This window comes from Rhamphochromis sp. 'chilingali', assembly GCF_963969265.1.
Source record: "Rhamphochromis sp. 'chilingali' genome assembly, chromosome: 12".
Classification (NCBI taxonomy): Eukaryota; Metazoa; Chordata; class Actinopteri; order Cichliformes; family Cichlidae; genus Rhamphochromis; species Rhamphochromis sp. 'chilingali'.
Genome location: NC_137939.1, coordinates 31,569,586 through 31,585,713, shown reverse-complemented (window position 1 = coordinate 31,585,713; position 16,128 = coordinate 31,569,586). Strand labels below are relative to the sequence as shown.

The following is a 16,128-nucleotide window of genomic DNA, read 5'->3' as shown; positions in this document are numbered from 1 at the left end:
GAGCATGGATGGATGGTTATGTTTCATGCACTTATGGGGTCACCCTTATGTTCAAATATGGTGTTCACTGTGGACAAACTGTGAATCCTTGTATCCCCTCAGCTTGCTGCATATACATTTGGATTTTTGCACGTGGACGAGAGGGTTGCTTTATTGTACCTTCTGGTTGGGGATCGATTTCTCACTGTTGTTTGTGCTTATGCTCGAAAACAACAGCTTAGAGACCCCAGCATATTTGAAGCTGCTGGAAGCTGTTCCACGTGCTCCATCACCCAATGGGAGAGTTCAATGCTCATGTAGGCAATAGCAGTGAGTCTTGGAGAGGCGTGATTGGGATGTATGGCCTGCCTGATCAGAACCCGAGTGATGTTCTGTTATTGAACTTCTGGCTGCAACTTACCTTCTTAATGCAGTTTTGGAGCAGTAAAAGTGTTCTTAGTTTTGCTTAAATAAATGAATCTAGCGGGAGGCACGCTTGATGCTCAGCAGTTAGCAAGTAAATATGTGGGACAATTACTGACATCAGCTGTTATTCAAATATAAGCTGATATTCTTGGCAGGCTACTGGGACCAGTAAGTGCAGGCCAGGAACATGTAGCTCTACCAGAGCCAGAGATATCTGCAAAAAGGAACAGGTATATACAGAGAGAAGGGGGGACATGACACAGACTACAGTAGAGAAAAGTTACAAGGTTAATGTATTAGTAGCATATAAATGAATGATGAGTTAAAGAGAAGCGAGTGAAGGAGAGGTGCTGGGAGGTCCCCTGGCAGCTTGGGCCAATATCAGAATATTAAAGGATGGTTCAGGGTCACCTGATTCTGGCAGTAAAACTTATCAAAAAGGAAATTTTAAGCCCAGTCTTAAAAGCAGAGAGGGTATCAGTCTCCTGAACCTAAATTGAGAACTGGTTTTACAGGAGAGTAGCCTAACACTTGAAGACTGTGCCTTCAAATGTACTTCTAAAAGCTCCAGGAACCACAAGTAAGCTTGCCATCTGTAAACGAAGTGCGCTAATTGGATAATATATTAATGTGAAGTCTTTAGGGTATGGTGAAGCTTGTTCATTCAGGACTTTGTGAGGAGAATGATATTGAATTCTATTCTGGATCTTAAAGAGATTCAGTGAATAGAAGCTAGTGTGGCAGAAATGTGATCTCTCTTTCTAATTTCCTTTAGTGCTCACCCTGGAGCATTTCCTAATAATGAGGTATTACAGTAGTCCAGTCTAGAAATAACTAATGCTTGGAATAGTTTTTCAGCATCACTTTGAGGCAGGATGTTCCTAAGTTAGACAATATTGAGCCAATGAAGGACGGTGGCCCTGGAGATTTTCTTTAATTTGCTTAATATGCACGTTAAAGGACATCTGTTCTGGAGGCCAAGGTAATGTCGTCTTGAGTATCTATCTGGTAGGACACCTGGCTTTCTAAATGTAATGGGGCGAAAATATAATAACTTTAATTGCGTCTGAATTTAGAAGCAGAAAATTACAGGTCGCTCGGGCCTTTATGGCTTTAAGACATGCTTATCATTTAACTAATTGATTTGCGTCCCCTGCCTTCGTAGATAAATACAGGTCCAGTGCTTTCTAATCATTTTGCCAGAGGGATTGATGGTCAACAATTTCACAAAAGTTAACTGTGGTTTCTTTGAACAGGTTTATTGCCCCTCCTCAAAAAAGAAATACAAAAAGGGTGCAATAAATCTTTTCTTTTGCCTTCAACATTTTTTATTTTAAGGGTTTTTAAGTAATCCTGTACTTATAATCTTAGTATCAGCTAGGGCTGCTCAATTAATCGAATTTTAATCACGATTACGATCTGGGCTTTCAACGATCATTAAAAATGACTGAGCCGATTATTAGCCCCTCCCTCATGCTTTACTCTCGCGCTGCTCCATGTGGCAAATCAAGCGCACTGCTCTGCATTTCGAACACGCGTCACAACAATTAAGAGGACCCGAGGGAAGCTCGGAAAGCTAAGCAGAAGTTATTTGGAGAGGAGTGGACTGCCGTTGGTTGAAAAGAGAGGTAAAAAAAAACAAAAACTTAAGTGTTGTGGAAACATTATGGCTTCGCGGAGTCAGACGTGGATCAAGTAGACACAGTGTGTAAACTTTGCTATGGTGTCGTAGCTGCACCACAGAGCAACACTGCAAAGTTCACATTTTTCATTTATTTCTTATATTGCAAACATTTGCACTGTTATCAGTATTTGCACACTATTTTATATTATTTTTTAAAGTCATTATTCAATACATTGTTATTGTTAAACCTTTAAAGCCGGTCAGAGCAGCATGCTCGTTTTGTGTAACTATTTTTAAATCCCTGTAGAACCTGAACGCTAAGCTAGCACAATAATTTTTTTTCCATATGAAACCAGAGGAGTTGTACTTACATCTTATGCCATCAGCTTGTCCTCGGTCACGGTTTCCTTCCACATATAGCTTTGCAAAAATTGCATAAAAAGAGCTTGCAGGAACAAAAACATAATATTCCAGAAACACGCTTTGCCGATCCGACCAGCTGTTCTTAACACTTCCCACATTGAAAAAGATGTCAACGTGACAGTGGCGGCTCCTGAAAAAAATCTCAGGGGGGGCAATTTTTATGATATCGACTAAAATGACCCATTTAATGAGTACATCAAACAACACAATTTTAATTTAAATTTAAAATGAACAACCATATTCTGGCCATTTGTATAGATTTGTAAAAATGAACAACCATATTCTGGCCATTTGTATAGATTTGTAAAAATGAACATGAACAGATTTTTTTTTTTTTTTTTTGAATGAATGAAAAATAACTATTGAAAACAACAACTGTAAACTGATTGGGGGGGTGGGCTAAAGAGAGAAAGAGAGAGGGATGGAGAAAGAGAGTAAATATGGTTAAGGGTTCTTATTTGTACAAGAACTTTGCTCGTCTGTCTTTCTGAGTGGCAAATTTCTCGATGACCCTGGTGTTGAAATCAGGAAGTTCTTGTGTGAGTTTTTTCTCTATGGACAGCATAGCCAGAGCGTTGAGCCGATCCTGAGCCATATTGTTTCTCAGGAAAGTTTTTATCCTCTTTAAAGTAGAGAAACACCTCTCCGATTCTGATGTTGTCATTGGTGTGGTGATGAGGATGTTAAGAAGACTTACAGTTTCGGTGAATGTGTCTTGAAGGTTGTTTTCCATCAGAACCTGATAGAGCGCCAGCGCACCACTACAACTCTGAAACTCCTCGTTGTCGTAGATCAGGGACAGTTCTGTTTTAAGTCTGGCTTTGTCCAATGAGGGATAGGCTTCCACTGTGGTTTGTAGTGCTGCATCTGGAAAATTTTTGCTGTGTTGTTGGAACAAGTCTCCTTGCAACAGAGTGGCGCTGACAAGGTGCTTGGTGAAAGAAAACCTCTCCTTGGCATGGCTCATAATGGTGTCGCACACCTATCCAATAATATATAATTGGTAAGAGTTAGATTCAGTGGTAAGACTTTGGCACATGTCTCATGTTAATCATTATTCTGAAAAAAAAAATCTGTCCATAACAAAACAAAACAGTCATGACCACTATATCAAATGACATCTGACAGCATCGTCATTAGATTTTATCTGATGATCCGATTTAAATCAGACCAAGCAGCTAGTGCTTACCTCCAGTGCCAAATGGTGTTGCCTGTCTTCCCCCAATGTTCTCCGTCTCTTTGTGGGTGGGTCTTGAACAGGTCCCCTGTACTCCTCATCCACAACCAGATTAGGAAGTGCCTCCCTGATCCAATACATAAGTTTCATTAATGGCTTCTGAAAACTGAATAGGGATATATTAACCAAACACAAACCAAACAAAGGTTGTGTTCTAATTACCGGGAATTACCGGATTTAATTAATAACCGGACCTGGTTTAATGGCTGGGGGAAAACCAGTGCAAGTAAATAAAGGCCCTGGCCATAATTTCAGGAAATAGCCTATGGTATAGGCTACATCAAATCATTACTGGGAATATACTTCATCAAATATACTTAATCAAATATTTTTCATAAAATTACTTCAAAGGCTGATATAAATCAAAATTATCTGAATTCCATTAAACATTTAAGTCACAGAACACAGAATATATGCAGAGAATTTGATAGAATCTATGCATAGATAATTAACATTTATTCTAGGTTACATATTTATGCTTTTATGCCTACCTGATAGCCTGCATGCGGCTGATGAATGTCTGGGTGATCCCTGCGATGGTGACAGAATCGATGTTTCTCTTCTGTAGGTGGTTATACAGCATGTCTACATGTGGCATTATCTTGTGAAACAAGGCCAGGAAAAAACAGAAAGCTTCGTCTTCCAGCATTCTCACGAAACCACCGGCATCTCTCTTTGTAGGGGCATCAAATCCTTCACTGTTACGGATGGTCTGAAAACACCTCACCAGATCGTCTTTATGTTCATACACTGTATTCACAGCACGACTGTTGAAGTTCCAACGGGTTGCCGATGCACTTGGAAGTCGGTGCGCCACCACCTCGTCAAGCACTGCAGTCCTCTTGCTCGATTTAGTAAAAAAAGAAGCGAATCCTGCTATGTCGGAAAAAAAGTGACTGATTTGAGGGATGTGGGAGGTTGCTTGTTGCATTACCAGGTTTAACTGATGGGCATAACAATGTACGTAGTGAGCGTTAGCATAAATGTCCTGTATCTTACGCTGCACTCCTCCAGTGGTACCCCTCATTACAGCGGCCCCATCGTAGGCCTGGGCGATCAACTTTCTCTCTTGTCCCTGGGGGAGGATGAAGCGCAGCCTCTCCGATAAGGCACTGGCTAGCTTGATGAATTCAAAAAAACGCTCTTGAATACGGTTTCGTTGGTCAATGTATCTTAGCACCATGACTAACTGACAGTGTGTAGAAATGTCAGTGGTTTCATCAGCTTGAATGGCTAAAAACTTCGCTGCCTTTACTTCTTCCACGATCCTTTCTCTCAGAACTGCCAACATGCAATCCAGGATCTCGTTCTGGACTGTTTTCGAGGTGCCTTTAAATACAGTAGCATTTTCAAGGTGTTGCCTCAAGTCGTGATCAATTGATGCCATCAAGTCGACTAAACCTCTAAAAATCCCTGGATTGTCTGAGGAATCACTTTCATCATGTCCCCGCATTGCTAGCTCAAAAGCACCACAAAACTTAATACAATCGATGATTTTAGATAAAATATGACGGTTTTTATCTACCTCTTCGTTGTGCCTTCTTAAAGCAATCCGATGTCCATCATCTAGCTGCGCCGCTATGCTAGTTTTCCCTAGCACAGCTAGCTTTACACTGTTGTCCATATGAACTCGTGAGCTTTCATGTTTCTTGATTCGTTCGGAGAGGTGCTTTAAGTCGGTTTGTCCAGATTGTGTCCACGTCAAATCACACTTGTCACTTTTGAACAGTATGCACGGGAAACAAAAAAGTGCATTAGCTGTTCCACAGCCTGTCAGCCACGACTTGCGCTGGAACCAACTCCGACAAAAAGTCCTGTTGTATGCTTTTGACTTCTCCTTCGTTGCCTGGGTTAGTTGAATTTCGGGCTTGTCAGGTCCCAACTCTTTAACTTGCAGTTTTTCTGCCATTGTCCTTCTGGCAAAAGGGTAGGTTAGAAGCGATCTAACCGAATTTGGGGGAGGCTGTGCCTCAACCGTTAACAATACCGCTGCCATCGTCTCTCTCTGACCTTATAGCTCACTTAGGCTACTGACTGAGGTAAAATTCTAGAACAGCAAATCTTCGCGCGTTTTCTGCAGGGGCGCAATTTTAAGCGCCCCCAAACCATTTAATTCAGCGACGCTGATAGGTCAAATATTTATTATTTTCCCCTGGCAACCATTTAATGATAGGCTATTTCGCTGCATATCAAGGGCGCTTTGACGAGCGCCCCAGAAGAAGAAAAACACCGTTTGTTGGTTGAACTTTAATGAGTCAGCTGGTGAAAATGTTAAAATACGCCTGGCTGTATATGGGCACACACATAGTAAAACTATCATTGATGAATTTTTTAAAAATATATATTTTTACTCCTCCACATTTGGGGGGGCGGAGCCCGAGCGCCCCCTATGGGCCAGCCGCCACTGCAACGTGAACTATCGCAAGTGACGTCATTTTTGCGGAAAATGTAGTTTTTTACTTGTAGGCCTTAGAACTCGAATTGCACTGCTGGAAATAGTTTATTTTGATGCACATGCACATTCTTTGCAAATTTGCATCATAGGATTGTTTTTTTGTTTTTCCTGCAGTATATAAAAATTGCTGTATCTCCAAAAATAAAACTATGAAGACACTCAAAATAAATTTCCTGTGGTGGGAAACTATTTTTTGCAACTTTTTTGTATTTAAAGTTTTGAGGGATAAACCTCTTAAATTTCTCCAAGTAGAAATATATGTAAAAACAAAAACGATTTTCAATTTTTTTGTAGTTTATTGCACTTTTTTGCAATTAATGTAGTTACTATGGACTTAATGCATACACATTTTTAAAATATGGGCTATAACAGTTGTATTGATGTATAGCAACTTGAAATGCTCCCACAAATGGCACTACAGCATGTAAAAAAATAATATAAGCTCTGGCGGACGAAATAAATATCGTCAAATAATCGTGATCTCAATTTCAGTGAAAATAATCGTGATTATCATTTTTGCCATAATCGAGCAGCCCTAGTATCAGCAAGGCCATGCACACATCATGCACACCAAAACATTTAAACCTCTGATGGGTAAACCAGTACTGATCATCTTGTCGCAGTATAGAGCTCTTTTGGGAAGCTTTGGTTCCTTTTGAATTCGTCTTTATGGTATTGGAAGTTGTGCAGGAATAAATCAGGACACAGAGGCCATAAAAGATCCCCTGCAAGCATTTTTTAAGTGGCATGAGTGAGACGGAAACAAAATCTGACTAAGTGTACTTTACATGTGCATTATGGCTAATCAGTGTAAAATTATCAGACTTTAAATGAGGGGGAAAAACTGCTTCTCTAATCTTATTCTGATTCATTTTGTCCTCAGTGTGCTGCCTTTTCTTTTATCAGACTTACCTTAAGTCGCTTCTCTTCAAAATGTACCCTGTCTGAGACAAATCAGTTGGTTAATATACCCCACAATTATGCAGGGACTTGTATTCTTTTGAACCATGTCCCCAAGTCAGTAATTAACCTTAAACAATATCGGCTTCTTTTAATGGAAAACAACAAGCCAATGGTTATTCACAGCTTTATCTCGCTGCAAAATCCCTCTATAATCCCCCAACATCTCCTGGCATATTTGTGGCTACGTGGAGGTGGGCAGCTTTTTAAGTGTGATAGATGGAGTTTAGTTTCAGGCTGCTGCCGCTGCTTCCTTCTCTGGCCCAGCCATCCCCAGAGAGCCTTGGATGAGCCTGAGCCACAATATAGCTCTGCTGAAAAGCTTTTTGCTGTTGTTCAATCTGTATTCAGAAGAAGAGCAAGCAAGCCACTCTTACCAGATTTTTTATTTTTTTTTGGCTGAATCACTGACTTTGTATAGCCTTTTCATTTGTATTTAGATTAACATGACAATAATTTGAACAAAGAAGGTGCAGACATCCAATTTTACTGGTTTATCTAAAACAGTCCTTGTTAACCTGGGAAATAAAGGTCACTGACAATGAAGGAGGTGTGTTTAAAATCAGTTTATATTAAATAATCACATTTTTAAGGGTATAATACCTGCATAGGACTCCACCTATAGATGGCACGATCAAAAACCCCCTTGCCCCCCAGACTACATCCTGATTCGATAAGTTGTGAGTATAGAGACAAAGAAATATATATAATTGGTAGGAGTGTGAAATTTCAAGATGCTGACACAGCAGAGAATCAAATCGAGGAGAAGCTGGAAATATTATGAAATATTATTTTGAGATGCAAATGAGGAGACTTCACTCAGGCAAGTCTGCTGGACCAGACGGAGTGAGTCCCCTTGTCCTCAAGGCCTGTGCCCCCCAGCTGTGTGGAGTCTTTCATAAACTGTTTATGCTGAGTCTGAGTCTGCAGAGGGTACTGGTGATGTGGAAGACATCATGCCTCGTCCCTGTACCAAAGACGCCTCGTCCCAGTGGCCCCCAGGATTACAGGCCCGTGGCACTGACCTCCCACATCATGAAGACCCTGGAAAGGCTCATCCTGGACCAGCTGCGACCCATAGTAAGACCACATCTGGATCCCCTTCAGTTCGCTCATCAGCCTTGTCTCGGAACAGAGGACGCCATCATCTACCTGCTCAATCGTGTCTACACCCATCTGGACCAGCCGGCGAGCACTGTGAGGGTCATGTTTTTTGACTTTTCCAGTGCTTTCAACACCATCAGGCCGACCCTCCTGGGTGATAAGTTAGCAGCGATGCAGGTGGATGCTTCTCTGGTGTCCTAGATTGTTGATTACCTGACAGGAAGACCACAATATGTACGTCTCCCACAGTGTGTGTCTGACAAGGTGATTAGCAACACAGGGGCACCACAGGGGACTGTCCTCTCCCCCTTCCTCTTCACCCTCTACACCACAGACTTCAGCCACTGCACAGAGACCTGCCATCTTCAGAAGTTTTCTGATGACTCTGCGGTGGTTGGATGCATCAGCAGGGATGATGAGACAGAGTACCGGGCTGTGGTCGACTCCTTTGTCACGTGGTGTGAGCAGAATCATCTGCAGCTCAACGTGGCAAAGACCAAGGAACTGATCGTGGACTTCAGGAAGACCAGGAAACACTTGACCCCTGTTTCAATCCAGGGGGTCAGTGTTGACATTGTGGAGGACTATAAATACCTTGGAGTACACATTGACAATAAACTGGACTGGGCTAAAAACACCACAGCACTTTACAGGAAGGGCCAGAGTCGTCTCTATTTTTTGAGGCGACTGAGGTCCTTCAACATCTGCCAGAAAATGCTGAGGATTTTCTATGAGTCTGTGGTGGCCAGTGCGATCCTCTATGCTGTTGCATGCTGGGGGAGCAGGCTGAGGGTCGCAGATGCCAACAGACTTAATAAACTGATCCGTAAGGCCAGCAATGTTGTGGGGATGGAGCTGGACTCCCTCAAGGTGGTGTCGGAGAGGCGGATGCTGTCCAAGATAAAGACAATGTTGGATAACACCTCCCACCCACTCCATGACATGTTGGTCAGTCACAGGAGCACGTTCAGTGAGAGACTGAGATTACCGAAAAGCACCACTGAACGACACAGGAAATCATTCCTGCCTGTGGCCATCTCCCTGTACAACGCATCCACTTAACACACTGTTTGCTGCTACAACTACACATGTTTCTTTTCCAAATATTTATTTATAAGTGACTTATGTATGTATGTATGTATATATATGTATATATTGTACTATTCTTAGTTAGCGTATTGTCTGTCTTGTCTTAATGTTGGTTTAAAATGGAGCACTGTAACAAAAAATAATTTCCCCCAGGGATCAATAAAGTATTCTGATTCTGATTCTGAAAAGCACCAGAAGCAGGTTTGGAACACTGGAATGTGCAGTGGTTTTTCCAGAGGAGTCGGCTCATCAAGCTTTAAGAGCAGCCCATCTGTGTAAAGAAATCTAAAAGTAAACTCTATAGCTGCAAAATATTCAGACTAAAAATGGTTTCATGCACGACTAAAGGGTAGAAATACATTGCTTTAAACCCCATCAGAGGAAACTGAGGCATGCATCAGAAATTTGTGCACTATGACAGCGGTCACCAACCTGTTTTGCGCCACAGACCAGCCTTTCAGGTAGTGCAGATAAATACAACATAATAAAATTATACAACCAAGACAAAAACTGTGGTATTTTGTAAATATAATAATAAATGCGAATTCACTATGTAATTGTGTAACTTTATTAGCAGCGACCTCCTGAAATGTTCCAACAACAATGAGAGTAACATCCTCCTCTCTTCCCCTTAATACTCTCTGGTCACCATGGTAACGCGTAAACACTTCTTTCACACTAAGACGGCCAACTACAACGCAGGAAAAGACCCGGGGAAACAGAGTTAACGATAAAAAGCCTGAAAACCATAAATTTCACACCCGAGCTTCGACTCCAAGCGACTCGGGGGTTGGGGACCGCTGCACTATGACATTTTAAAGTCTCTGGATGACTCTAATGAAGAGATAAAGAAACATTAAATGTGGGGTAGAGAACGCTTTAATCTAATATTTAATGCCGGATGAGTCACACCATTTTCATGATCCAGTCGGTGATATAGATGACCCTTCAGACCAACCTTCTATGTAGTAGATAGAGCCAAACCTTTAGAGAAAAACGTCAGCCATGGCAGAAGAGTCGCTTTGTTACTGCGAGGTCGAGGGTTTAATTAGCCACGCATTTATAAATTACAAAGAATTAATTAATTATTAATCAAAATTCACTGATGATAAACTGACTAACTGCTTCATCTATAAAGTACTTTGGCATTGCTGCGTTGCTCTTGCACTGAAAACAGTTACATTAATAAAGTAAATGTATTTATTTTTTTCCTTTTTCTTTTAATACATTAACTGCTCTGAGGTGAGGAAACGGTTATTTTTTTTAGTTATTCTGTAGCTGTCTCTCAGGTCAGTTTCAAAAGAAGAAAACAGACCTTGAACTGGAAGCAGAAACCACGTAAAATGTACCAGTGGATATTACATTTGTGTAATATAACTTAGATCTGCCAGTCTGTTGCATCATAGAAAAATGTATTTGATTTGATTGACATGTTTTTTAGTTCTTTACAAAAATGCGTTTTAATCTACAAAGCATATAAAACAGGGAGTTGTTGTCGAGGATATGTCAATACAGACAGGAATCAAAACTGTTGCTTCTGGAAAGTTCTTAGACCGATCCATGCTAAGATGTACATCCTAACAAGGTTCTGGTGTTCCCTGTTGATAGCAAAATATCTAGAATAATCTGGTTCACAGCATGCAATATAATGGCTGAAGGAATGCCAGTTTGTTTGGCTTGGCCTCCATTTATGCTTACAGTGTGTTATTGCTGTGAAATGGTGTCAAATGCTTTATCTTAACTGCAAGACCCCATGGTTGCAGTGTAGCTAAAGTGGTGTTTTGGCATGGTACGTAAATATACTGAACTCAGCTTTCACAGCCACTACAAATAATTAACAAAATATAATTATAAAATAATAATTAATTATACTGAACTGATACTGTTTTGGTTCCTAAAGTGTTTAACTCTATTATCATGTTTTTTTAATGCGCGCACTTAAGATTTTCTAGATATATTTAGATAACATGTACTCACATTTTGCAGCCAAATTCTTGGTGAATTGAGCAACTCAGGGGATAGCATGAAAAACGTGCGTTTATTGAGCAAATTGTCATCTTATTATTATTCTTGGCAACACGTCAGAAAAGAAACACGAGTCCCATCCAAAAATATCCCAAAATTTAAAAAGACGTGTGCAGCAATAACCTTTCCTAAAGCACCACCCTGAGGCCAAAAAACAAATACAAATAAAACTTTGATGTCACCCAGAGGATAAATCTTTTTGATTTAAGCAGCAGTACAATGTGGCCTTTTTTCTGTCACAACCCCCAAACTTTTTTCTTTTTTTTTTCCTTTTTTGCCTCATGGATGGCTCAGAATAACAACATGTACCTCTGTTGTTGAGCCCTCTGACTGTCTGTTGTATAACACGAATACCCCCTCATGGGGCTGTTATGGTTATTACTAACTTTTAGACTATTCCGGTATAAAATCTTCAGTGCTGCAAATAAAACCCTAAAAACATCCGTGAGCCTCGGATGGAAGCTTGGTCGTCTCCAGTACTGATCATCCTTCATCCGCGCTTTGTTTACAACTAACCCCGTCTTCCCTCTGCGATACAATATGTTTATAGACAGCTTTCCTTTATTCTTCAGTAGAATTTAAAATATAAGAAACTGTAGCAACAGGGAGTTATGTATGACTAAAATCCTATTATTTCCACTATGAAAATTACCTGGGATTCTCACTTTGAGGTGAGACAATCGCTTTTGTCTGCGTACAGTTGGTGAAGTGTCACAGCAGTTACTAAGAACGAAGCATGACTTGGATTGTGATGAAGTAAGATTATAAAGTAAGATTTGATGGAAGGCAGCCTTCCACCCCTCTTGGGGCTGTTGTGATTCCAGACTTTCATTATGCTTTCTTATCTCTCATAATCTAAAAGGGTTGTCCAAGACAACCAAAGCGTGCACCCTGGTTTCTTTGTACAATTATACTGCAATGTGTGATTAAAAAAACAAAATGAAAGGTTGCAGATTCGCATTCAGACATTGTGTTCTTTTTTGTGCAGTTACCATTGGGCGTCTCCCGTTATTCACACATCAATTGAAACAAATATTGGCATGACTTTGATTTTCTTTGAAGATTAAAGTTGTTATCTTGAGCTAATCAAGTAGGTCAGCAGTGACAGAAAGCATGAGTCTATGGCATTAAAGTGTAGTAGGTTAGCATTTTCAGAACTACCCTTACTCAGGTTTTTTCAGTTAGAGGAGATCAATGCCTGCCTACCATGCCTACCAGTTAATTTTACAAGGCTGGTTGAGCCAAAATACTCAAATGGATGTTGTTCAGTTGGTCTAGCCCCTCAGTTTGGTCTCAGTTGCCTCCAAAGCCTGAAATATGGGACTGCAGTTAAACACTCTCTTTCAACCCTTGTGAGGATTTAGTGTTATTCATGGTGTAGTCATTTGTATTTCTAGTTCTCTTAGTTATTTTCTGGTTATATTTGTAGTCTCTGGTCTTTAGGTTTTGTTTCTGTGCCTCTCCTGTGTTACATCTAGTCACCCTTGTCTCTATGTTTGTGCATCTCCTGTGTCCTGACTGTGTTGTCTTTCTGTTTCCCTAGTCAGTTATATTCTCATGTCTGTTCTTCCCCAGTCCCAATCTGTCTGTCAGTGTGTTTCTTGTGTTTCCTGTTTTATTTTGATAGTCCCTTGTCCTGTGTTTATTGTATTCTGTTTTGCTTCCTCTCTGTCTAATCCAGGGGTGGCCAACCAGTCAGAGACCAAGAGCCACTTTTTTTTTACTGTGTTACCGCAAAGAGCCACATCATACGCATGGGCACACATGAACATCACCCATCCTTTTCTCCCTCTCTCTCTCTCTCTCTCTCACACACACACACACACACACACACACACACACACACACACACACACACACACACACACACACACACACACACCTCTGCTCAGCCAGATTTATTGTAAATGTCACACACCAACATGATAATGACAGAAATGGACTCCTACAGTACTAAAACCACAGGCCAGTCATTTTCAACAATGAACATTGTGTGCACTGTCTCACACACACACACGTTTGAAACAGACCGTGCAAATATTGCCAACTGAGGCTTGTCTTGTATATCACAACTCTCATCCAATGCGACACTAAAATACTCACATGCTTGAAGGTCAGAGTGCAACTGTGATTCAATAGCCGTGTTAATGTCCGATATTCTGTGTTCAACAGTGTGGCGGGACAGTTGGACGTCTGATACCATGCGTTTTAATTTGTCGTTTTCAGGAGACAAGATTCCAACAACATCACTGAGGCATTTTTTAACGAACTCCCCTTCATTGTATGGCTTTTTAGCCCGTGCAATGTTCCAAGCCAGCTGATAGGATGCGAGCGTTATGGTCTCTGACCGCTTCGTAAATTTTTGGAAAAACTGTATCTGCTTTTCTGCCTGACTTTTCAAAGTGGCCAACTCGTGCTTGCGAAGTTCAGTCCCTTTTGGAAATTCCTGGTCGATGTTAGCATGGAGTGAGCTGAAGTGGCGCTGAAGATTTGAAGCTTTGAAATGCGCTAATGACGTCTGACATATAAGGCAGAATGGCTTACCATTGCGTTCAACAAAAAAATATAAACTCTCCCACTCTGTTAAAAACGTCCTGTGTTCATCTTCATATTTTCTTTTTGCTGTGCATTTTTTTCCTGCCATTTTAAGGGCGAACTTGCTCCTACTGGGAAACTTTGCGGTATTTTCATCTCACACACATGCGCATTTGATGAAAAATACCGTATTGAACTCAAGCGAAGCGAACGCGCACATTTTAAAACAACAACATAAAAAAAATCAAAACACAAACATAAACTTTGATATGAACGTAAGAGCCGCATGAAACCAGGCAAAGAGCCGCATGCGGCTCGAGAGCCGCGGGTTGGCCACCCCTGGTCTAATCGGTTAGATCTGTTCCAGCAATGTTTTGCTTCTTTTTCCTTTGTGTATTTAGTCCTCTGTCTTCCTCTGCATGTTGTTGTGTCGTCCTCCTTATAATTCCAAGTTCTATGTTCCAGTTTCCTAGTTTTAGTTCCTTGTTTATAGTTTTTGGCTTAGTTTCTTGTATTTAGTTTTCAGTCTATTCAGTTTAGCATTAAACCAGAGGCTTGTGCTAACCTAACCAAAATATTATTCCCTTATCCAAAAACTAATTATGTTATGGATCACTAATGCCTACTAAATGAAGCATTAGTGATCCATCAAGATCTAAAATTCATAGGTCTGTTTGAACTATAAGTGGTCTTGCTTTGCAAGATCAAAAACAAACACTGCTTAAGTGGTGCTTAGGGGCTATGGCAGTTTTAGGTGATAGAAATTCGGTAATGGTAACTGTAAACTTATCTGAAAATGCAATGCGTGGCTTGAGATGGATGGAAAATTGACAGACGTTTTCTGCAGCTTTGTTAAGTTGCTGTCTTTTTCCATCTCAGGGCTTTTTTTGCTAATAACATTAATAAAAACTTTACTAAATTATGCCTTTATAGCCACAAAGTAAATATAGGTCAGTTAGCCAGCTAGCTTATCTTAGCACAAAGCGCAGAAGAAAGCAGCTAGCAGTTGCCTGCATGTACTTCTGAAACTCATTACATAATGGTAAATACGCTAATTTAAATGTGGATGTTATTAGTTTCTTACAGTCACATGACATGTTGCCCGCTGTTCTCAACGCATGTTATTTTAATGCTGCCTTTGAGCAAAAAGCCTAAAGATAAAAAATACACTGTCTACCACCACTGTCTACCATTATAGCAAGGCTAAATGGAAATCTCTGGAGAGTGTTAGCTCAGTGTATATGTACTTTTGTGTCACAGGAGATGACAAAGTTAAATTCAGAACTGTTGGAGACGCAGTGGGTTGAAAATAACTTTTTCTTGGGTGTTTTCAAATGATGGCGACTGGATGAGAAAATCTCAGTAATATAATGGGTTAATGTCTTAATGTCATACTTCTATGACAAGCATATGAAACAGGCTCATTAATTTACAGTCTCCATTATAAATGGACCATGTAGTTAGTCTAGAGTGATTAGTTTCCAGGGCAACTTCAATAGTTTTTTTTTTTTTAACTTGCGACTTTTTGTTTCAAGACAATGTGCAATCAATTCTGAAGCACTCTTAACTAATTCTATCAAGTGAGATTAATATTACCTGTGATGATGAGGTGTTATGTACTGAAAGCAATTCGTGACACTTCATGAACAAGTGTGACTTGATGAATGCTACAGCATATTCTTATTAATTCAAATAATGGTTTTAACTTTCGTGTTTAGAAATAAAATGCTCAGCAATAGTTTATTCAACTTTAAGGTGAACGGTGGTGACTCCAAGAGCATAATTGGCTTTTTCAGACATGTAATGTATAATGCTGTTCACCTTAGGTACTTTTGTCAACACACAGTGATTTTTACTGTTAGGTTGTCCTTCTTCACACATCATTTGCTGACCCTGATCTACACTATTACGGAATGCTACTCTTTCCCAAGAAAAGAGCATTTACTTTTCAGGTTTTCAGTATGAATCAGCACGTAGGAGTAGAAGCTTGTCTTCAAGGTCATCACACAGGTGAATTTACTACACTGACTGAATCTGTAGCTTTTACCCCCAACTGGTGACCAAGAGCTGTTGTCAGCTGCTTTTCTGAAGAGTTTATACACCACAACTGTGTGTTGTCTTTTTAAGATATTTGTCCACACATCATTCTGTTTGAATCCATATGTAGCCTTTGATGGCAAACAAGTATTTCATCTTATTCATGTTTTTTGATTGCGATTATGTTCCCCAGAAAATCACCAAGAGTCAGGATAAACCAAGTGACACTTTGAG

The 16,128-nt window shown here is 40.3% G+C and overlaps 2 protein-coding genes across 2 annotated transcripts in view; one reads left to right on the top strand and one right to left on the bottom strand.

Annotated features, from left to right (window-relative positions):
- Positions 1-16,128, top strand: part of LOC308407882 (uncharacterized protein) — a 65,955-nt gene that overhangs the window by 17,874 nt on the left and 31,953 nt on the right. The gene's annotated exons all lie outside the window — the stretch shown is intronic.
- On the bottom strand, positions 594-8,416 carry LOC308407170 (zinc finger MYM-type protein 1-like). The gene is made up of 3 exons (XM_080898681.1): positions 4,181-8,416; positions 3,642-3,756; positions 594-3,434 (listed from the first exon to the last, which is right to left on the bottom strand). The coding sequence occupies exons 1-3, from the start codon at positions 5,683-5,685 to the stop codon at positions 2,907-2,909; spliced, it is 2,148 nt and encodes a 715-aa protein (XP_080754807.1). The 5' UTR covers positions 5,686-8,416; the 3' UTR covers positions 594-2,906.